General features: G+C 46.0%; 1 protein-coding gene across 6 annotated transcripts; it reads right to left on the reverse strand.

Moving 5' to 3' along the window:
• Window positions 1-4,719: 4,719 nt before the first annotated feature.
• Window positions 4,720-22,931, reverse strand: LOC136541956 (kinesin-like protein KIN-7I). Of its 6 annotated transcripts, none has more exons than XM_066534147.1 (31): window positions 22,625-22,931; window positions 22,428-22,517; window positions 21,267-21,385; window positions 20,802-20,915; window positions 20,632-20,713; window positions 20,490-20,557; window positions 20,347-20,421; window positions 19,643-19,788; window positions 19,458-19,560; window positions 18,961-19,041; window positions 18,803-18,871; window positions 18,664-18,723; window positions 18,422-18,583; window positions 18,130-18,186; window positions 17,515-17,736; window positions 17,202-17,375; window positions 17,017-17,121; window positions 11,044-11,133; window positions 10,723-10,872; window positions 10,096-10,200; window positions 9,926-10,012; window positions 9,619-9,822; window positions 9,361-9,519; window positions 8,757-8,963; window positions 8,572-8,661; window positions 8,366-8,503; window positions 8,003-8,106; window positions 7,164-7,251; window positions 6,546-6,665; window positions 6,392-6,463; window positions 4,720-5,380 (listed from the first exon to the last, which is right to left on the reverse strand). In XM_066534147.1, the coding sequence occupies exons 1-31, from the start codon at window positions 22,749-22,751 to the stop codon at window positions 5,147-5,149; spliced, it is 3,702 nt and encodes a 1,233-aa protein (XP_066390244.1). In that variant the 5' UTR covers window positions 22,752-22,931; the 3' UTR covers window positions 4,720-5,146. The 6 variants fall into 6 exon arrangements, with proteins under 6 accessions (XP_066390244.1, XP_066390245.1, XP_066390242.1 ...); XM_066534148.1 differs by having other exon boundaries at window positions 7,164-7,233; window positions 10,096-10,209; XM_066534145.1 differs by having other exon boundaries at window positions 10,096-10,209.
• Window positions 22,932-23,700: the final 769 nt, after the last annotated feature.

The following is a 23,700-nucleotide window of genomic DNA, read 5'->3' on the forward strand; positions in this document are numbered from 1 at the left end:
TAGTTTGCTTGGCGTAGACGGCAGCCAGAGCAGGCCATAAATGTAAATGGCCGCGCGCGTCGGGTCGGGTCGGGTGGGCACTGGGCACTGGGCGGCGGTGCACGCACGCAACGCAGGTGATGCCGTGGCGAGCGCCAAGATGAGACCATCCGATCCGGCGATCCCCACGCCCAGCGCAGAGGCAGAGACGACGCAGAGGGCTGTCTTCTCTCTTCTGCCTTCCCCTTCCGGCCGTCTAGGAACTGCGACGTTTCGCGTCGCGTTTCCTGGAGCGGGTGCCGGGCGCATGGGGGGGAGGGGTGAAAGGGGAGGGAGCAAGGCCAAAGACTCGCGCGCGAACCGTGCGCCACGGTTGACGGGATGTCTCATGAGCTGCGCGCGGGACCGAGGCCGCGAGGAAGAGGAAGCGCAGCCGTAGAGGAACGGAACGGAAGACACCGATCGAATGCTGTGCTGCCGTCGATCTCAGTAATCAGCTCAACAAGCAGGGTTCAAAATTTCGGCGAAATTTCGCGAAATTCGGTAATTTTGGTAGTGGCCGAAAGAAAAATCCGAAATTTTGTAATACACTAATACATGTGTTATATAACTTTAGACTCAATTTTTTATTGTTTATATTGCATATTTTTGTATTCAATAGATGTGTAGTCATAAACCATACTAATATTTGTTTAGATTTAAATGTTTTTTTAGAAAAAACATACTTCATGTGCTAGTCTCTAAAAAAATTTTGCCGAAATTTCGGCCGAATTTCGCGAAATTCGGTAGTTTCGGTGGTGGCCGAAATTTTTGCAATACCGAAATTGAAAACCCTGTCAACAAGCGGTAACTGTGCCAAAATTCAGACAAGAGATCATAATGCAAATGCACACATTGAGTAATGTTAAAATGTTTGGAAATGCTTAGCCACCAACGTCCATCCCGTCGGACGTGGCTCCCAGTCCTGTCTCCTGCGTGGCGGATCAACCACTAAAAAAAATTCTTCACTACGCTCATCCACCCGTCACGGCGTGACTGAGTATTTTCGCGCCGCTCATCCGTCCGCCCCGCTGCACCTCTTTTCCCTACCACGTCCTGTCCCCCGTAACGGCATCACGGTGTGCCCTTTCCCCCACCGCGCCGCACCCCATCCCCTGCGAGTAGACGGTGTTTGATGCTGCGGTCGAGCGAGCAGCAGCGCTAGAGTGGCGGCAATAGGACCGCGCCGATGGGCACGAGCCTGGGCCGCGAGTAGGCGTTGAAAAATCGTAGGAGGGCCACGCCGCTGTTGCACCGGCGAGCTCCATGCGCCGCCACCGACCTCTGCGCCGGCGTTGAGCTCCGCAACGACGAGGATCCATTCGTCCAAGCAGTCAGGTGATATTGTGCTGAAAACGCATGTTGCAAGTGTATGTTTCAAGTGTTTTAAATGTTTTAGAGGTATGCTACAAGTGTTTTCAGCATGTTCGCTTGATCGTAAACGATCGTAAATTTCCAGCCAGAACAGTATTTTCTCTCACACCAAACTAGCCAGCAGTAATAATCTACGATCGTATCAGCACCAGCCGAACAGGTTGTTTATACGTATATTGCAAAAGTAGATCGGGATGTTGCATATGTTGCCATAGTTATATACGTATGTTGCAAGCTTCTGTTCCCAATGTTTCATCTGTTTTTTCCAGACTTATTTTACAGGTGTGTTTCTTGTGAAGGTGCATATGTTTCATACTTATGTTGCAGTGTTTTATTTAGATGTTGCGTATGTTTAATAATGTTTTTCAAGTGTTTTTATATGTTTCTGCATGTGTTTCAGATGCATGTTAGAAGTGTTTTATCTACCTTCATGCGTATATTGCAAGTGTTGCATTTGGATATTTTAAAAGTAGATCGGGTGTTACATCTCCCTCCTCGCTTTCTACTTCCTCGCCTCGGTGTCTCCTCCTCCCGACGTTGGCTGGGCATCCGCCACCCCCTCCCTTTCTTCTCGATGCTAGTGACGTTTGGGACAACACGGGCCCTGTGTGGGCGCGTGAATCGACGTGGGAAACAGCTGCAGGCGTGGGCATCCGGACACTCCGTCCGTCTGGACGTCCGGACGGTAGCAAGCCAATAAAATGTTTTCAAGAGCCAGCTCGGTATGTTTATTAAAAGGAATAACTAGCTACTGCATGCACATTATTCACTGAGATTTTTCACCTTTCCTGTGCATATTGATATAATTAAAACTCAACCACTAATACAAACCTCCCTGCAGGACCCTCCCATTTAATTTTGAACACCACCGAATTTGTGAGATTATTCATGTGGAATTCAGACAAGATTCATCTGAGATTATCCGGCGTCCTGATCGATTAGAAAAGATACTAACGGAGAATTAATGCAGTATTACCTCTCATGTTTTAGCTAACAGAGCCAGCTAGGCCCACCTTCTTTTCCCTGCCGTTCCAACCGAATCTTGAAGTGGCACCTCAGGCCAGCCGCACTGCATGGGCCATGGGGTGACTGAGGATGCTAGTAGCTGCTACTCCTACTAGCACAAAGGTGCTGTGTCTCAGACATGGCGACCTAACCCTAGCTAGAGACCGGCGGCCTCCTGCTCAACTTGCATGTACTAGAATTGTACTAGACGGAGAGCGACGACAGCGGGCACTTGTGCGGTTGTGCCCAGTAAAAGCTCTGCCCCTCTAGCCCACACCACACACATCGATGGATGTCCTCCTATATGCTACCCTAAAGCGTGGCCGGCTTGTGTTGAACACCGCATCATGCATGCAACAAGTCCGCTAGCTAGATCGTAGGAGCTGGCTTGCTGTGGGTTTACAGCCGGGACAAGCAGAAGCCGACGCTGGTTGGTGGTCACGCACGCGTCCGGGGCGCTTGGACGGGGACGGCCGGACAGGCTCCACCATGATCCATGCCCATGGGAAGGAAAAGAACTGTTGGATGGACATTGACGGGACCCTGCAGTCCTGCTTGATCACGCCGGCAACGCAAGCCGGCCGGCCGGCCGGGGACCTCACCAGCCTGTGTGGCCGCCACCTCTAGAATCTAGGCTCCGATATGGGCGACGTGCCAGCAGAATGTTGCCCCCACACGCACTGTAACTAGTGTACATTGGCAGGGGATCGTCGTTTCTGCTTTAACGAATCTGAAAAACATTTTCTGCATTTCGAAAGGGGATCCAAAACTCCAAACTGAAAAGAAAAAAACACGCATATATTAGTGCCTCTCTGATTTCAAGTCGGGCTTGAGCCCATCTGTACGTACTGTAGAACAGAGCTAGTCACGGCGACACCACCACGACGCCCATTAGCCGATCGGACACCACACACGAGACAGTCCATTCTGATTTCTGCAGCCGCGGCTGTCGATCTACAGTCGAGTTTTCAGGTAGTGCAGCTTGATCATGCATGCAGTGGGTGGGAGGTGTCCGTCGCCGGCGGTCGGCGCGCGCTGTGCTCACACGTGCGGTGCGGTGTAGGCCGTGGAGTGTGGACCGGGCAGGCGGAGCGCCGGGGGCCGGGGCCAGCCGCCCGGGGACCCGTCGACCTCCTCTGTCGAGTGTCGAGACTTGCTTGTCAGCACGGGCTCATGCATGCTGTCACGCCGTGCGTGCGTCTGCGTCTACAGCCGATCGACGTGCATCGGTGCATGCATGTCTCGGATCCGCGTGTCTGCGTAGCTCTGCAGTCTGCACAGTGCCGCATGAGGATCGGGGGCATTCTGGGACGGGGCAGGCGACCAAACCAAAGTCCGTGTCCGTCCCTCCCTTTGGATCATCAGGATCGCCGTCGCCTAGCGAGTCGCGACCTGCGTGCTTGCGTCCGCATGATTTCGTCTTGCCTCGGGAAAGGAACAGAGTCCAACACCGGCCTCGCCACAGCGAAACTTGTTACTACTGCTACTCCGGTCGCCGGGGCGGTCAAGCTAGGGCTCGAACTCGACGCCAGACCGATCGATGGTCCTCGCGGCGGCTCATGATCGTCGTCTTCACGGGATCCTCGGGTTCCTGGAAGACAAGAGGGAGCCTGCCGTTGCATCATGCGCAATCATGCCTGCATCGCAGTACGTGGCACCCACTTGGATTGGATCGTCGCCTTAGAATCTCGCAAAATTTCAGTCATCATTGATCGATGGGTTCCCTAACCCCGTTAGTTATGAGTATCGGTACGTTTTGCTTTTTCGTCGACACTCCGTGTCGTTGCGCTGGACAACTGGTAGAGCAATGCCTAGTAGTACTGTACGCTACTGTGAGAAACTGAGAACCGCCAACCAGCACCAGCACCAGCACAGCAACTCAGCAAGCAGCCCCACGTGCGAACTGGTTCGTTGGCACTCATGCTCTGCTCCCAAGACTGGCAATGGGACACGACGGACGGAGAGTGCAGTTTCATCATCGTCGGTCAAGATGGACCTGGTTTCCAACCAGACAGTCCTATAATACCAAGACAGCTTCACATTGGAACGCAGCTTTGCTTTGGGTATCTGGCTAACAGTCTAACACCCTCCTTCAGAATGACTGATACTCAGTACCACTCGCCTGCTCTGACCTTTAGCTGCTAGGACGATAATTTCATTGGCACTGGCAAACAAATACAAGATCCGCATTTCTGCTGATTACTCAAGTCAAGACTCAAGGGCTGATCTATGCGAGATGAGCCTCGGTGCAAGACATCTGGATGGATGCATAACTCTAGTTTTTTTTTTTTTTTTGGGGTTCATCAACGTCCAACTCGTATGGTCGCTTAACCTCTAGAAAACTCAATACAATCCAGAAATCAATCTTCCTGCTACTTATCATAGTTGTTACACTATGGACTAAACAGAAAGAAAAGGTACACTTTGGACAGCAACATGCACCCATATATCACTCTACTGGTACCATTGTACTCCTAGCAAAGTACTACTGTACATCAGGATTCTTTACAGTAGCGCTAGCGCTTTGGAATTAGAAGTATCTGACGCGTGGAACCGCACCCTGCAAAGAAAACCAGTGTACCACGGTACTAGGCTAGGAAGGCCCGAAGCCTACAAACGCAACAGCGGGTGCTTCCATTGGGCCGACGACATATTTGCATTTCTCCTTCTGCTACGTGAGCTATCAGCTACGCAAAAGACATGAGAACCTTTTTTTTTTTGAAAAAATAGATATGAGAAATTTATAAGCTCAGTTTGATGCGCTCTGTAATTCTTTAAGCATCCCTCTCAACCTCAGGACTTCGCGAGCATTCTGAGAAAGCTCCTTCTTCAGCTTGGTGCTTGCTGCTTGGTATTTGGCATCCATGGTCTTCATCTCATCCATCGCTTCTTTGAGCCGACCACGATGGGCGTCAAGTTGTGGGCGCAGCCATCGAATCTCCATGCGAAGCTTTGTCTTCTCTTTGTTATTAGCCGCAGCATCCTGCACACACGAGCATGCTATGAAATTTGCACTTCCACATAACTGGCCAGTTACGGAAACTACAACGCAGGAAACTGTTTTTGAAGTTTTGCAAGATGCCACAGAGTTTTTTTCTTAAAAAAATACAGGAGAACTATGTCATTCTATTAATAGATGGGAATCCACTGTTGGGTGTCTTTCTTGTTGAAATATATAAAATGAATCCACGGTTGCGTGTCTTTCTTGTTGAAATATAAAATGAATTGACCACTTTCCCCATCGGACCTTCGGCTTTTGGGTTGAACTGCTCGTGCAAGCAACTCAATACAATATCAAGAGTTCAGCAGTTCTGGGCCAAACACAATTAAATAAGTTAACTGTAGCCAACTCCTATTTCCATGTTTGAATTGGCCACCTTCCCCATCAGCTTAAGCCAACTCCCATTTCCATGTTTGAATTGGACACCTTCCTCATCAGCTTAGGCTGTTGGGTCGAATTGATTGTGCATGCGATTCACTATTTCTAATGCATTCACTCCCTTTGGGTTAAATGCGATGCGAAATTTTTTAGAAGTATTCCTGGGAAATGTGATTTAAGTTCTTTTGGAAATTATACAAATAAAAAACTACATTTTAAAAAGATCTCGGTAAAACAATTTAAAGTTTGATCCAAAATTAATATCTTCATGTTCAGAACTCTATGTTCGGCTAATGAAGATAGTATTTGAAGATATGTAAAAAAAACACTTGCGTGCTATTATAAAAATGTGACAAGAGCAATAAAACACGGAGATGCTCTTTTTACAGGATCTCATTGAATCTTGCACGTGCTATGAATTTATTGTTAAAATGCATTGCAATGATAAACACACAAAGCAACCTGCAACATTAAAGGAAATCAAAACTCCTTATAACCTTAATTAATATTCCCTTTGTTCCAAAATGTAGGACATTTTAGTTTTTTCCTAAGTCAAACTTCCCTAAGTTTGGAATGGAGGGAGAAGCAGACAACAATGAGTTAAACAGTGCTTACATTTTTCATATTGACTTCCATGACAGATATCCTAGAGCTCAACTCATCTATTGTATCTTTGGCATGTATTAACTACATAAAGAAAAAGCAACAGAAAAAACAAGTTAGTATTACTGAGGTAACCTGTGGTTAGTAACAAATAAAGCTAACTTGCCTTTCTGTCACAATTCTCTTTCAAAACCTCTGCTTCAGCAACCAAGAATCTCAGCTGCTGTGTCTCAGAGAGTAAACAATTGCGCTCTTCAGTAATCAACAATAGTTGTTTGTGAAGCTCCTGTTCAAACTGGAGTCAATAGAAATCTACAAAAAAAACCTAGCAAAATTTGCACTCCTTGGAAAAAAATAACTGTAGCATTTAGTATAGAAAAGCCCAATAAGTGACGTTCGAGTTGTATAGCCAACTGTATTAGCGAGAAAATGTGGTCAATTGTCGTTAATTTGGGAATACTGAAAACAAAATAGCACCTCAGTGATTATTATTGAATCTCTCTTAATACAATGACACGCAGGAGATGGGAAAAACAAATTGGTTTTGCAGAATAGATTTGATGGAATTGTTGGTTGTATATTACTGATCCTCATATGTAGATTATATAGTACATTGCTTAGGGGGGAAGTAGCCTATCTTAGAGATAAGGCAAGTCAGGGTTACAAACGATCTTAATCTACCATATCTAGAGATATCCCAATATATTCCATGTCTCATAGTGCTTGAAAACTTTGAAGCCCCAAAGAAAAGTAGAGCAAAATAAACAGATAATATAAAACTTACATTTTCACACACAGCACCAGATATTGTTCTTCCTTTCTCCAAAAATTGACCAGATTCTTTACAAGCCCCGCTGATGCATGAGACATTTCTATTGTAAACAAAAAGTGAGGCAATGCAAACACTCTTTCATCTAAAGAAACACACTCTTTTCTACTAGACCAATTACGTTAAATATGCACTTCTTGTCCAGAACCAGTTATTGATTGACTTGCAAACATATTAAAATTTCTTATAAACCCACTGATTGTTTGTGACTTCTAAAATTACCTCGAAACATTTAAAATAATGCCCAATAACTCAGAGCACATCAATAAAAAATGTACAGTTTTGATGAAAAACATAACCAAGTTCTTATATATTTTGATTTGAAAGTACCTCCCATTTTTTCCTCGAACAATGCAGGAGAGCTGCGTGTCATTTCATTAAGAAGAGAGTGAAAACAACAGAGGAGAGGCAGAGCCTTTAGCTCCAGCCCAACACCACAATAAACACTCTTCAGAAACTACAGCTAAAACTATTTGAACACAATGACTAGCACCCTAAAAGACACGAGCATTCCTATGATTCCACAACTCGCAAGTCCCAAGCAACCAGAATGATGAGTGAATTCAGTCCTTTTCTTATCTCTTTTGGAACGGCCTTGATTGTTAAGCACCTCCCATTAACAGGGCTTTTTTCTAAAACTCAGAAACCTTCCTTGATTCATGTTAAAAAATGATGAAATAAAGACATTAGAAACATCCTAGGTAAAAGCTCATACATAAAATGTTACAAATCCTCACTGAAAGTGCAGAGACACACAGATGCCTTGATGGAAAAGGCTCAATGAAAAGACTGACCTGCATTTCATTCCTTTCTCATTCATGTCAATCTCCATGGAAAGCGCCAGTTTATCCTCTAGAGTTTTGCACTCTTCTCTACAACACCCTAGCTCTTGCCTCACCTAGTAGTGTGTTACAATATATCACTTAATACATAAGTTTTTTGGATTATCAGTGGCAAAATAGTATAGAATACATATATTAAACCCAAAGCCCCTCCGTAGACCATATTGGCAATGCTATTATTAGTGAAAATAACATGGAATCACATTCAACATAAGGCCTCTATGGAAAGCTTCCAGGCAATGCCAAGATAGGCAAAATCGACATGGTACATGCGTACATTAGGGGAACTAAAACATGCAACCCTATCAAAGGTACCTTTATCAAATCTTCTGAAAGTTTGTGGTTCTCATCAAGGCAGATGTTCAATCTATGATTAGCTTCTAGGTATTCTTTCTCCTTTGCTGTCCAAATTGATCTTTCAGATTCCATGTCCAAAAGGGCATCAGTAAGTTGCTGCATTCATTTTAGAAAATGAAATTATTTCACATAACATATAAATGGATAAAAGTATAGAGTTTTACCATTCCCAAATCTTCCTTTTCCCTTGATACAGAATAGAGAGAAGTCTCCAAACTTTTGAGGGTACATTCGGATGCATTTAACTTTTCGGTCTGCATTACAAAAAGATTGAAAAAAATGGGTAGAAAAAATGGATGCACAAGAACCAATAAGATCAAACATATTTGCAAAGACATGTTATGTATACCAAGAGTGCGATCTCATTGCTAAAGGAGTTTCTTTCTGATTCCGTTGAGTTCAGTTTATTCGCAAGATCTTCTAGTTCAGATGTCATAAGCTCTACTTTAGACAATGCTTCATCCTTTTCAGCAATTGAAGTGACTAGAGCTTCTTGTAAAGAAGAAATTTCCGCATCCATATCAAAAGCATGCATCTCAAGATTTTGGTAGTCCTCCTGAATATTAAAAGAAAAAAAGAGAAATAAGATTCTTGGTCATAAAGGTCTATCTCTTTATGGACTCTGTGCTCCCCCTCTCTTTAAGGCAGAGAAAGGGAGAGGGGGTACCAAACCCTTGGGGAATTATCCACACAAAATGTGAGCGCCTGGGTTCGACCCCAGGTGGGCGCCCAATCAACTAGAGGCTCTACCAGCCAAGCTATTGCTCGGTTGTCCAGTAGAGATGATCTCAAAGGAAAAATTACAAGTCTTAAACATCTATAGTGATATATGAAAATGGACCAGTAACTGATAGCAATGCCAGACCAAGACCCCAATATGTACACCAAACTGCTGCAAACAGCAGCCCAGTAGTTCCTAGAAAAATGTGGGGTTTGCAAAGAATAGCACATACCTGCATGTGCTCAAAAGCTCCAGAAAGTTCATGTGGCATGGAATTCAGCTCATGCCTTTTGTCAACAGTAGCTGAATCGCGTTTCCGTAAATCACGTTCAAGCAAAGTTCTCTGGCTTTGCAATTTCTTAATTTCTTTGTGGGCCTCTGCTTTTTCACTCTGGTAAAAGAACATGTATCAACTATACGTCAGAAACAGCTGGTTTTTAAGTGGCAATAAAATTTATATAATAACAATGGCATGTTGCCTGTTGGTAACCTGAAGTTTTATTTTCTCCTGAATGGAATTCTTAAGTTTGTTCTCGGTCTCTCTTAACTTTGTTTTAGTTCTATCAAGTTCCTTTCGGATAGATTCCTTTTCTTTCATCAAAGAAGATGATGACAAGATTGATACTTCCTTCTGGAGGTTTAGGAGCTCTAAGAGAATGGCATCCTTCTCCAGTTCATGTTGAAGAGTACAGTCCTGAGTATAAGTAAAATATTTTAGTGCACGGGTAATGAAGTTATATATCAGGTGATAGAAACTAAGAATTAAATCACTGAAAAGAACTTAGCCAGTGACGAACATCTATGGCCTTCTCACAGCTTTCCAGATTGGCCTTCAGCTTATAAATCTCATTTTGTTGATCTTGGGACTGTTCCTCCAATAGTTTCTGCGCTCAAAGCAGAGTAACATTGGAAAAAAACGAACTGCTTAGAACTTAAGCGCTTTAGGAAAAAAGGAATTTTAAAATACCTTCTCCAATTCAAGTTTGCAAACTTTGTCCATCAAACAGGTTGACAGTTTCTCATAGTCCCTGATCACAGAACCGGACCGTGCACTATCTTCATGAGCAGAGTGCTTTACTTCCTATGGAAACCCAAATTACACATCAATTGTATATGTGCATTAAGATGGGAAGTTGTTAACTATGTTAAGACAGTTAAATAAATGCAGTACTACACTAAGCATATGCAAATCTAGTAATCTACAATTCTACATGATCAATAATTAGCATGACAGAGTGTTCCATTGATGAGACATTTTCACCAGACTGCATGTAGTATTTTTCCAAGCTTATAAATTTAACATAGCAATGCACTTGGTTCACAACCCTCAAAGATCATGGTAGCAATTCACACTATATTTCTTTGCAGTAGTAGGATACTAGTGTCCAGGTGAAAACTAGGGGAAACCAGATTGAGCATTTCCACTGTTAAAGCATGTCTAGTGAATCTCTGAGCTAATGTTTATAATGGATTAAAATAAAATGCTTGCTGACACTCAATTCTGAATATCGAATAAAACAGCCAACTTAACTAAACGGCATGATTATTCAAAGTCCAATCTGGAGATGCTATCATGCAAAATGAGAAACCATACACGAATTCCTTGTGCCATAATGCAGAGATTCTGACAGAGTTCATCAATAAAAGAAAGAGCACCGTCAATTGAGTTTCTCCACTGATCCATCTCCACATTTATTCCTTGAGTCTCCGTCAATAAATTACTGAGGAATTCATAGGCTAGTTCCTGGAAGTTGCCAAAAAAAATATATGTGTACCCAGTCAAGTTAATAAATCAGGCTATAACATGAAATGGTTGCAGGAAGATGGAAACAAACTAAATGCTACCTATGATTTCTTTCTTTTTTATAAAAAAAAAAAGAGAATGCAATGTAACTGGAAGAGGGTATCAGGGTACCTGTTTGGAGTTTACAGTAGCAGATAGTGTGGACAGGTTCTCATTAGCAACTTTTGTTTGCTCTTCTGCAGCCAAAGCGATCTGATGAAGCTGCAAATAGGAAAATAACATATGGAATGTAACAACAGCTTCAAGGTGAAGAACAAATTTGCAATCTTGGAAAAATAATGAAGGTAGAATTTTCTAAAGGATTTTTTAGAGCGTGACATCTTGAGTTGAATGTTGTATTGAGCACAACCTAGAGGGCATATATATAGTGCAAGGGGAACACACAAGAGCAACACCTCATTAGGAGTTCAATGTGGAATACCACAAATACAGTATTAATAAAAGTGACATGTTAAATCAATGTGTTGTATGGAGCATAGCTTGTTGATAACATATAATGCTAATGCAAGGTAGATCAATAAAATGAAGCAAGAAGACTAATAAATAACTCCAATTAAGGTCAGAATGTCAGATATCGAGTTCCCATATGTACCCTAGGGCAAAACATTATGACTGCCCTTGCGCCCTCCATATCCTGTATGTGACCCATATTCATGACTCGTGCTCATACGAGTTAGAACAACTCGCGTCCAACGATGACACAAAGTCCGATTCAAATACGTATCGGGTTACGTGCAACGCACGGGCATGTTTGCTAGTTTTAGATAACAAGAAAGGTGATGGCAACATTGATAGGATTCCTGATCCTACCGGCAACGTTGCGTAGCTTGTACGGGTGTGAGGGAGGAGGAGCAGGCCTGGAGCCTCGCTGCCGGCGGCTGGGCGCCGTCGCGAGGTAGCTGGCGTGGGAGATGACAGGGAGGGCGGCTAGGGCAAATCCCGGCTCCCTGGGGGAAGCCGGAAACAATTAAGATTGTTTCTGCTTAATTCTCAATAATCCCAATTACAATAATTTATACTCTAAAATATCCTTTCACGGAATAACCCTCAAGCTAATAGATAAATATTTATTCCCTGTAAACAATAACTAAACGGGCCTATTCAGCCACTATTGGCCCGGTTACGCCTCTTATACTGTATACCGGTCATAACATCTCTTCCCTCCTCGGCAAACAGCTCGTCCTCGAGCTGGACCTCAGGATATTGCTCCTTGAATTCTTCCAGCGGCTCCCATGTCGCATCATCCACTGGAAGCCCCTGCCACTGGACAAGAACGCGCCATGCGCCGCGACTGAGTTGAGCGCGCAGCACGCGCTCAGGCGCCTGAAGAAGGCGGCCATCCTGCACCGGCGGAAGAGGAACTGGAGCAGCCGGGGGAGCTCCCGTGTAGGCCTTGAGCTGACTGACATGGAAGACGTCATGAAGGCGAGCGCCGGCAGGAAGCTGTAGACGGTATGCCACCGGCCCGACGCGCTCGAGCACCATGAACGGCCCAGCGTAGCGTGGGCGGAGCTTGCCCTTGGAGTGCGCGGCGAGGACCTGCATAGGACGGTGGAGGAGACGTAGCAGCACCCAGGCGCCCACCGCGAAGGACACGTCGCGGTGATGCTCGTCATAGTACCGCTTGGCGTACTGCTGTGCCTGAAGGAGACGCTCCCGGACCTCCTCCAGGAACGCGTCGCGATCGCGAAGCATCGTCTCAGCCGCCGGAGTCTGAGCCGCCCCATGCTGGAGCGGAAGGAGGGGCGGTGGGGGGCGGCCGTAGACCACTTCGAACGGCGTTGCCCGGAGCGCCGTCTGGAAGGACGTGTTGTAGCAGTACTCCGCCCAAGAAAGCCAGTCGACCCAGGAGCGAGGACGATCCCCGGTGACACAGCGTAGGTACATCACGATGATCCGGTTGACCACCTCGGACTGCCCATCCGTCTGTGGATGGAAAGCCGTACTCAAACGCTGCTTCACGCCTGAAAGCTTGAAGAGATCACGCCACAAATTGCTGGTGAAGACGGGGTCGCGGTCGCTGACGATGGAGGTGGGGAAGCCGTGGAGGCGCACGATGCCATCGAAGAAGGCACGCGCCACCGACGCGGCCGTGTAGGGGTGGCTGAGGGCGATGAAGTGCGCGTACTTGGAGAACCGATCAACCACCGTTAGGATGACCGATTTGCCATGCACCTTGGGAAGGCCATCGACGAAGTCCATAGAGATGTCCGCCCACACCTGCGATGGAACAGCCAAGGGCTGGAGCAACCCCGCTGGGTGCGTTGTCGGCGTCTTGTTCCGCTGGCACGTGTCGCAAGAGCGGACGTAGTCCTGCACCAGAACGCGGTCACCTGGGAAGTAGAAGTCTTGGCGGAGGCGAACGAGGGTCTTCTGTATGCCCTCATGGCCGGCCTGATGTGCCAGCGCAACCACCTGGGGACGGAGGTCGCCATGTGCCGGGATGAAGACACGCTTGCCGTGGAGCAGCAGCCCGTCCTCGGCGCGCCACGGAGCATCCAGCGCCCCGCTGGACAGCTGCTGGAGGAGTTCACCGGCCTCCTTGTCCAGCGCCAATGCCGCCCTGATGTCGTCGTAGAGGCGGAAGGATGGCCCGGACACAGCCAGCGCCGTGGGGCCGTCCTCGTCACGGCGGGAGAGCGCGTCGGCGGCGGTGTTGAGGCGCCCCGGCCGGTACTCGACGGTGAAGTCGAACCCGAACAACTTGCTGAGCCACTGATGTTGAGGAACCGTGGACAGCCGTTGATCGAGGAGGAACTTCAAGCTGTAGTGGTCGGTGCGGACGAGGAAGCGGCGGCCCCAGAGGTACGGCCGCCAATGGCGCACAGCCTGGACCAAGCCGATGAGCTCGCGCTCGTAAGCCGCCAGCTTGATGTGGCGGGCAGCGAACGGCCGACTGAAGAAGGCCAGGGGACCCGCCCCCTGGTGCAGCACTGCGCCGAAGCCGGTGCCGGAGGCGTCGCAGTCGACGACGAACTGGCAATCAAAGTCCGGCATCTGCAACACAGGAGCCGATGATAAAGCGCGCTTGAGGCTGGAGAACGCCTCGTCAGCCGCCTCATCCCAGGCGAACGCCTCCTTGCGCAGGAGACGTGTGAGGGGCGCAGCGATGGACCCGAAGTCCTTAATGAACTTTCTGTAGTAGCCGGCCAGCCCCAAGAAGCCCCGTACGCCGCGGGGTGAGCGGGGGGCCGGCCAAGCTGCGACCGCCTCCACCTTGTCGCTGTCCATGGCGACGCCGTCTTTAGAGATGACGTGGCCCAAGTAGGCCACGGAGGAGGCGCCGAAGGAACACTTGGACCGCTTGAGAAACAAACCATGCGCGCGAAGGGCGCTGAGGACGAGGCCGACGTGCTGGAGGTGTGCTGCCCATGATGCGCTGTAGATGAGGATGTCATCAAAGAAAACCAGCACAAACCTGCGGAGGAATGGCCGAAGAACGTCGTTCATCAGCGCCTGGAAGGTTGCCGGCGCATTGCAGAGACCAAACGGCATGACCAGGAACTCGAAGTGCCCCTGGTGAGTGCGGAACGCTGTCTTGGCGATGTCCTCATGGTGCATGCGCACCTGATGATAGCCCGAACGGAGGTCAAGCTTGGTGAAGTACTTGGCGCCGTGTAGTTCATCGAGGAGCTCGTCGACCACCGGAATCGGGAACTTATCCTTTGACGTTTTATCGTTGAGAGCCCTGTAGTCGATGCAGAAGCGCCAGGAGCCATCCGCCTTCCTGACCAGAAGGACAGGGGCCGAGAATGGGGACGTAGAGGGCCGGATGATGCCCTGTTCCAGCATGATGGCGCATTGACGCTCGAGCTCATCCTTCTGCAGCTGTGGATATCTGTACGGCCTGACCGCCACCGGTGCCGTGCCAGGAAGGAGATGGATCCGATGGTCGTATGGCCGCACGGGCGGCAAGCCGCGCGGCTCCTCAAAGATGGCGCCGTGCTGCTGTAGTAATCTGTCCAGCAAGGGCCGGGGCTGGTTGGCTACGTCCGCGGCCAGCAGGTGTTGAGGCGCCGGTGGGGAGCCTTCGCACTGCCATGTAATGCGTCGGTTGTCCCGCTGGAAGGACACTGTGTGGGCGTCGAAGTCCCAGGTGAGCGGCCCCAAGGTGCGCAAGAAGTCGACGCCGTGGCGAGAGCCATCGCTGCCTCGTTCCCAGAGGTCAACGCAGCCGAGGATGGGGCGCCTCTGTAGAAGAGGTTGCCCGCAGCGTCACCGTAGAAGACGCCGGGGGCGAGAGGCAGGGACACATCCCCACCCGCAAGGGCATGCGGTGGTGGCGCCGTTGACGTGGAAGTAGCCATGGTGTAGATCGGAGCGGCTGCGGAGCCCGCCATCGCCCATGACGGGATTGGTGACGGCGAAGGCGGCCACGGGAGCATGTGGAGGGGGAGTCCAGTGCTCGGAAGCCCCGGCAGACTCACGGGCGGCACCGCCGCGGAGTGATCTGCGGGCGCGGCAGCCGGCGCGGGGAGGGTGGGTTGCGGCGGGGGCGGTGGAGGCAATGACGCGGGCGAAGGGTGTTGCTGCGTGAGCCCCGTCCAGGCGGCTTGCATCGCCGCGATACTCCGGTTCATCACGGCCATATTCGCCGACATCTCGGCGACGACCTCGGCGAGGGAGTCCAGCGTAAGGGGCCGGGCACCCGAGGACGCAGGGGAGGCGGCCGCAGAGGATACCGCCGACAAGGCGGGGGCAGAGGATTGCGGCAGCGGAGGGGTGGGGGGAAAACTGGACTGCGGCAGCGGAGGGAGTGGAGGAGAACCTGACATAGCTGATACCAGGTTGATAGGATTCCTGATCCTACCGGCAACGTTGCGTAGCTTGTACGGGTGTGAGGGAGGAGGAGCAGGCCTGGAGCCTCGCTGCCGGCGGCTGGGCGCCGTCGCGAGGTAGCTGGCGTGGGAGATGACAGGGAGGGCGGCTAGGGCAAATCCCGGCTCCCTGGGGGAAGCCGGAAACAATTAAGATTGTTTCTGCTTAATTCTCAATAATCCCAATTACAATAATTTATACTCTAAAATATCCTTTCACGGAATAACCCTCAAGCTAATAGATAAATATTTATTCCCTGTAAACAATAACTAAACGGGCCTATTCAGCCACTATTGGCCCGGTTACGCCTCTTATACTGTATACCGGTCATAACAACATAGTTTACAGATCTTGTGACATTCTTAGCTAAGGGTGGGCCGAGCACAGTGTAGCGTTTCTCCACTTGTGGCTTTGGAGGTCCTAGGTTCAAACCAACCTCCTTCAAGAATTAAGCAAGGGTAAGGTTGTATAGAAAATCCCTTCACGCCACCATGTGTGGAAGCTTTCAGCACTAGGCATGCCCTTTTATATCTCTAGTTCTCTACTATATTGGAATGAAAAATGCGAAGGTAAATGCAACTCAGAAAAGTATATGGAGTTTAAATTAGATTGATCATAGATGATAGTGTCATGTATCCATGTTAAATCTGCTGGATCCGGGTGATGACGACTAAGATACCAAACTAACAATCTTAGGAGTTTTGGCTGATGACGACTAAGATGCCAAACTAACAATCTTAGGGGTTAATTGGATCCTGGGCATAAGGAAAATCAGATTCAATAACTACAGCCTAATTACCTAAAACCTTGTTTTGTACTTCTGTTGGATTACAAAGAGAGAGAGAGAGAGAGAGAGAATGTTAATTTTGCATTTTAAAACTCACAGATTATGAGTTGTATGATAATCTAAGCTACGTAAATTGTACTTAGGCACTCGACTAACAAATTGTGATTCAAAACAGCCATTTGATTCCTTTGCTTCAGATATTCAACCTTTTGCACAGGATGGGTAAAGATGAGGACAACTCATGGTAATTGTGTAAGAAGCGCTGAAGAGATAGCAAAAGTAAATAAATCACAGCATTTTAAAAGGTTAACTCTTGATTTTAATCTTCTCCAGCAAAAGTATAGAGAAATATCATAATCCCATGGAATAGACAAAATTGGTTCTTATAAAATATATAAATGGCTTCTAAATGATAATGGAACTAGTTTGCAGTACACATCAGTCACCAAGTTGGATACTTTCTGTTTAACATAACCCACCTCTTCATACTCCTCATTAAATGAAACCTTCTGTTGAGTTGCCAGCTCAAGAACAGCATCCAAATTAGTTTGGATAGAACTCTTCTCTGCCTCCAACAGCTTGATCTGCTTGGGATATATTCAATTAGTTAACTGTTTGTTTTTTCCATTCCAGAATAGGATGATACTAGGGGGAAAATTAGTACCTGATCTTGAAGTTGTTTGATGACAAGAATGGCTTCAGATTCTCGAGCAGATAAGCTACTAACTACACAAGGAACAGTGTTTTTGTGACGTAGAGCATCATTCCCATCACAGGGGTCCTGGGGTATTAATAGTTCACCAGCTCTCCCCCAGAATTGCTCTTGATCTGATTTTTTCTGGCAAAAGCACATACTCAGCAGTCAGATATGTAGCTAAAAAGTTGCAAAATATTTTTTAGAGAGAGAGAAAAAACTTGGGTTATCTTGTATTTATAGAAGGCCAACAACTTAACACTAAGAAGTAACAAAATCTCACCACTGCATTTGGCTTTCTTCGGTTGGTAACATGCAGCAAAGCATGCGAGTCAGGAAGAGAGACATCTTCACTGTCTTTGGACACATCACCAGATGAGTAAGCATTAGCACAAGGCTCATCATTACTTTCTTGCATTAACTCTTCAAAAAGTGGTGGCATTCCCATATCCTGTTCATTTCTAATTGTGCTGCTTGTAGAGCCTTCCTGGACAGATCCTAAATCCTGGGTATTATGTAGAAATACTCAGAACACATCTTATGTGTAAATTTCAATACTCTCACAATTTGACAGAAGATATGAATACGAAAGTAAACAGAATATGAATATATATATATATATGGCATGTGTGCAGCAAACCGTATAAACACCCTGCAAAACGACACCACCACGCACCCACCCTAAGAGAAAGGATGAAAAGCAAAAGCACTCACAGGAGGAAAAACTTCTAGACAAATATTTTGGGTGAAACTTTTCTGACTAACATTTAAATTATGATAAGGAATCAATGCACCAACAATGTTCCACAGCCATCCAAAAACAAATGATGCGCTGGTATACTTTTAGAATGCCAAGTTGAACTTATTGAAAAGCATTCTTACAAATTTACAATGATACCTCAATACCAAATTGCCTTGCATTTGGTCCAGGACACCATGTTACCCTTCTTTTGTTCTGTTCAAGGAAGAAAAGAAGAAAAAAGCTATTAGTAGACTAAAAGAGTACAAACATTGTTGGCCCTCTGTTTAAAAGCACACATCTTATGGACATTTCTGTAAAGTTCAAAGTCTAAACAGATTTTACTTCAAGATATCAGCAGAAAAGAAAGTACCTATGGAGAAAAACTAGAAGAAAAAACCAATGAGCAACCACGTAGTTCATATGCCTTGTACGACTGTTACATACTAACCTTACTAAAAGCAGTACTCCTGTCATCTCTGTCTGAATTTAAAACCAGTGAACTAAGATTTTCAATTTTCTTTGCCTGTTCAATCAAGCGTCTGTCACGCTGCTCTTTAGCTTTCTTTTCCTCCTCCAACTCTAAAGCTATTCTTTCCTTTTCCAATTCACTCTAAAAAATAATTACCAGATTACATGATGTACATAGTCATGAATCACTGGATAGAAATAAGAAACACTTGACAAAGCAACCTGCAGTAGTGTGTTCCGCAGATTCAGAATTTCTTCCTCCCAATGATCACTTTGAGATTTCTAAGGCAGAAGGAATGTAAGTTTCAATTCTAAAGCAGTACGGATTTATTGCTTATAAGAAACATTTTTTAATACGTACTCTAAGTTTTGCTCGAAGCTCTTCTATTTCTTTCCTTTGGCGTTTTAATAAAGCAGCATCTGTCAAAATCTGCAAACATATATAATGTAAGGATTTATGCAATTATAGCAAGATGAATAGAAACGGTAATCTAGTGGGCAACAGAAACATGTTAATACCTCATTAACGCATGCACAATTTGTTACACGTAATGCTCTACTCGCAAATTGCAAACTGCTTTTTGTCTCATCAGCGTGGACCTACAAAAATATAAAATAAATAGTTTATCAAAACACAAATAACAAAAGTATCAGTTCTAAGACTATAATTTTTGTTCTTTGTTGTTGCCCAATGGCACGTTGAGTGACTAATTTTTTGCTTCTGTATGGCACGTGATTTTACAAAGCAATGAAACAATTGATTTGAAAGACAGAAATTCAAAATAACTACTTTGGGTTATTACCTGGACATGAAAGTGTACAAAAGAAAAGATAGTGACACCTTTTAACTTAATGTCCACAACAAAACATCAATCAATAAGCAAAACATACTACAAATATATGATAAAGAAGCTTCAGTACTTTATAATTCAGTATATAACTTTGCAGAAATGGGACAAGCGATACAATTCTACTTCCATCATCCAAAACACAGAAGATAAAGAAATATGGAGTACCTGTGCAAGTGTTATATTGCAGATGATAGCTGTGTTAGAATTTCCACCCAGAGCAGGCTGTAATATCCTTGTCAGTTTACTATCTCGGTATGGCACATGTCCCCTGCAAATGAAATTCATTACTAAAGTAGTAATGAAAAATATCAGAACAGGTAGGGTCGCCAGTCAAAAAGTTAATAACTTACCCTTGACCCTCAATGCCTTCACTAAGTTTCTTTATGACCGTACCAAGAGTCATGAGACTTTTGTTAATATGAGAACCCTCCTTAAGTCTCACACCCTCTGCACCAGTCTTTGCAGCGCGTTCTGAGCCAGCTAAGTCAACAAGGTTCTGAAATGTACATTATTAACATAAGTAGAAGCAAAATGAAAATCTGAATCTCATACATCAATAGTTGGATAAGTACTCGCCTCACTCACAAATAAGTGACGTTTCGGACAATGGTCCCTAAAAAGCAAATTTGAAGTTGAAATTTCAGGGTTTACAGAAGTGTTCATTTCAGTTGATGTTGTACCAACTCAAGGATAGACATGGTTCATTTTCCAGAATAGTCTGGGTTTTTGGAACATTTTACAAGATATCCATCTCCCTGTTCACTGATACAAGGCAGAAACTAGAAAGAGAGACAAACTTTTAGGTTTGTGCTCAGCTACTCATTTTATGCTTTTTTAAGTTAACTGTGAACAAGCCTAAGACATCAAATAAATATGAACATAGGAACTAACAAGCATTATTCAAAACATATCTACAAATACCGTTACTCAATCTGAAATATTCATAACAGTATGGACAAGCAAAATTTTAAGGATAAACTGCATGTATTCCAATAAAAAACAAACTATTATCTGTGGGAGAGAGTAGCAATTAAGAGGGGAGAATTGCACGTACCAAAACAGATACTCGTACAGCATCACAAGAATCTTCAGCTTCATTGTCGTCACTTTTTTCTCTGCTCTCAATTACCTGAACATTTAGCAGCATAATAATCAGAATTGTGATCCAGTGGAAAATGATACAGAATATAAGCTTACCATACAAAATATAGTGTGAGAACGACTGCTGTAAAGATTCATGTTTGTCTCCCCGATATGCCGGTGGGCTGCAGTTGTGCTAGCAGTTTATTAAGAATAAACTATACAGTAACTGAGCCAGCAAACATTCAAGAAGGCTTACATTCTCCAAAAGACATGAAATCCATGACCTGTTCCGCGCATGTAACAATTTCTTCTTTTAAACCAGCAACAAAGATCCCTTTCTTCAATCAAAAGTACCAGCATGTAACAATAAGACTACATTTAAAGATGGTTGGTGATCAATATCACATGAAAAGAAGGGTTGTTTACCTCAATGCTCTCATGAATTTGCAATTTTCGATGTTCTGGCACAAGAAGGTCATTAATATCTTCATTGTAAATTTCCATATAGGACATCCTCACGAGAAATTCTCTGTCCATATGCTACACAATAGCTAAAACAAGTGAGTCAAATAGAATACACAGCATGTGAATAAAAACCCTAGCCAAGGTTCAATATAATAATGCAGAAAGTAAGATGATTAAAGAAAAGGTGGCCAGGACTATGCTACACAACCTTTGTAAAACACATTAAGCGAGTCCTAATACCAAAAAGGAACAATACATTCAAAATATTTTCCATAGTAGATCATACAATAAACAGATTAAGAAGGAACTAAATGAACACTGTATCAGCATGCAGCAGTTAACATATCTCTTGCTTGATTCCCATAGTGTATGCCAAAGTAAGCATAATAAAGAATGATATTGAACATTGAGATTCGTGTAATTAACCTCTTGAATACGCTGGAATAAGTCATGAACTGCAAGCGGTATTATTCCAGGTTCATTAGCCGATCCTCTCATTGTGAAAGTCTTCCCACTGTTAGTTTGACCATATGCAAAAACAGTGCCTGTCAATATGAATGAGATTAATTAATTCCAATGCATATACACTCAGCGAAATCAAATTGCCTGAGTGATTGAGAAAACTCATTTGTGCGAAGAACTAAGAAATCAACTAATTAAACCAGATACAATCGCACACAAAAAAGGAAAGAAATAAGGGATTAATAAGAACATCCAGTCAGAGCATAAAAAAAAGAGCCTTCGACTTGTTGAACAAAGAATGCTAGAGTGAGTGAAAACCAGAGCCTTTCCCATGGATCCTAGATATAATGACTAGTGACAGCTAGAAGCCTACAAGACTAGAACCAACCTCAGTTCTTCCATTAGAAAAAATCTAGGTTCATGAAAATGTAGCCATAATACTATTATAAATTAAAATCCAACATGACAATGTAATTCAAACTTGAAATAATGGTCTGCTCTTGACGAAATCGTGGAGAATGTGGATTTCATCCTACCTAGTGCAAGTAGGTTATGGCAGGTGCAAACTGGCAGAGGCATCATATCAATGGCAAGATTGGTCTTTGTTCTACTCCGTATAAGGGTTTGAAACAAGTGGTCTCCTCCCCCTATTGCTGCCTCAGTTTGATTGGTGATAATTTGCCTGCTCCGTGTTAAATAAAGGCAAGGGAAGGGTCTTCATCAAACTGGTCGTTGAACACTTAATCCCAGGGGGTGTTGCTGGTTTGGGGCATGCTGACAACCACTGATTACAGTGATGGAAGCATCATATCCTACAAAATAAGCACGTACTTCACCTGAGCTACGTCCTCTCATCAACCATCGTCAGCATATAACAGTGCATCAACGTGCTTATTACAGTGCCGGAGCACTTAATTCCAGGGGCGTGTTGCGTCTCCACTGATTATCCGCACACATAGTCCGCGATAAAATGCCCATTAAGAATATAGCAAGCGGGGGCTGACACAAGTAAACCAAATAGCCTGACACAGACACACAGTATACCTTTGAAATGCAAATGGACCCAACTTGTTTGCCCAAGGAAACGGTACCAACAACCAGAGCGAAAAGGAGAACCGAGATTACCATTGAACCCTCGCACCACGGAGTCGACGATTTGCTTGGTGCGAGTCTCGTAGACCTCGGCAGTGCGGCACCCCTCGCCGAATATCCTGTCTGCGAGAACGAGGGCGAGCGCAACAAATCAGGAGACCCCGCAATCCCAAGCGGACGGAAGGCGAAGCTAATGGGGAGCGAAAGGGCGGATGCCGGAGGCTTCTTACCGAACTCGAAGCGGGTGGAGGACTGCGCAGAGTGAGCGATGGTGTTGCCCGAGATCCTCCACGGGCTGCTCCGCGCGTCCTCCGGGGGGAGCGGCCGCGAGCGCACCGCTACGTGGATCCGCTCCATAGACGGTCGCCACAGGTCCTGGAGGCTCCGGGGAGGAGGGGGGCACAGGTGGGGTTCGGCCGGTGTCCGGTACTCTGGTGAGGTGGGGTTTCGATTTTGGTTTTCCCGCTGGTGAGACCGCGAGAATTGGGGCGTGTTTGCTTTGCGTCCCGAAGCCGTCCCATTTCGGGCCGCAGAACAAATGGCTTGCTCACACCCGCACCCGCTTGGGTGTCCCGACTCGCAACTCGCGAGTGCCAAATATAAAATAGGTCATTTACTTTTGCCTACTAAAAACAATGCCGGAAGACCTAAACATCTCACCCATTTTACATACGAGGCTTGCCGAAACATAAATCTGCATCGTCGAAAGAGACCAACGCAAATATCTGGCGTCGTAGTGGTGGGCTCATAGGAGCGGGGCGCAACGAGGCGCGGCCAGGTGGACTGCGGTGGGGAGCCAGCGCGGCGAGGTCCGCCTAGGGGCGCGGGGCTCGTCGGCGGGGAGCGGGGCGCGGCCGTCAAGGAGCGGGGATCCGGGCTCCTCCTCGCCCTCGACCGCCGGATCCGAGAGGGAGGGGTGCCGCCGCCGGCCGGATCCAGGAGGGAGGGGCGTCGTGCTCAACGATGGAGGGGAGAGAGGAACGGGCAGCGTCGGGTAGAGAGGGAGAGAGGGAGGGGCGGCGCTGAGAGGAACAGGCGGTGTGGGGGAGAGAGAGTGAGGAGAGAGGGACGTGCTTTTGGGTAGGCTGTTGGAGAATGTGAATTTTGGGTGCGTGACCCTTTTGTTGTGCGTGACCCAAATTATGGAATGGGTCTCCGATTTGGATCTGTGCTGTTGGAGATGGTCTAAGGACATTCTAGGTTCTAGGTTTTATTGCGTTATTTCTATTCTAAGGGTGAGGTGTGAGTGACATAAAACAAAACTAACAAATTTATTTCACGGTTTATAGGCTTATATATTAAATAT

The sequence above is a fragment of the Miscanthus floridulus genome, chromosome 3, assembly GCF_019320115.1.
Source record: "Miscanthus floridulus cultivar M001 chromosome 3, ASM1932011v1, whole genome shotgun sequence".
NCBI classification, from domain to species: Eukaryota; Viridiplantae; Streptophyta; class Magnoliopsida; order Poales; family Poaceae; genus Miscanthus; species Miscanthus floridulus.

Excerpts from the sequence above, each read along its gene's own strand:
- LOC136541956 (XM_066534145.1), bottom strand. The coding sequence starts at position 22,751 with ATGGAGCGGATCCACGTAGCGGTGCGCTCGCGGCCGCTCCCCCCGGAG. Across the intron at positions 20,916-21,266 it reads TATTCCAGCGTATTCAAGAG|CATATGGACAGAGAATTTCT; the intron begins GTTAATTACACG and ends GCTATTGTGTAG. Across the intron at positions 20,422-20,489 it reads CTCACACTATATTTTGTATG|GTAATTGAGAGCAGAGAAAA; the intron begins GTAAGCTTATAT and ends CTAAATGTTCAG.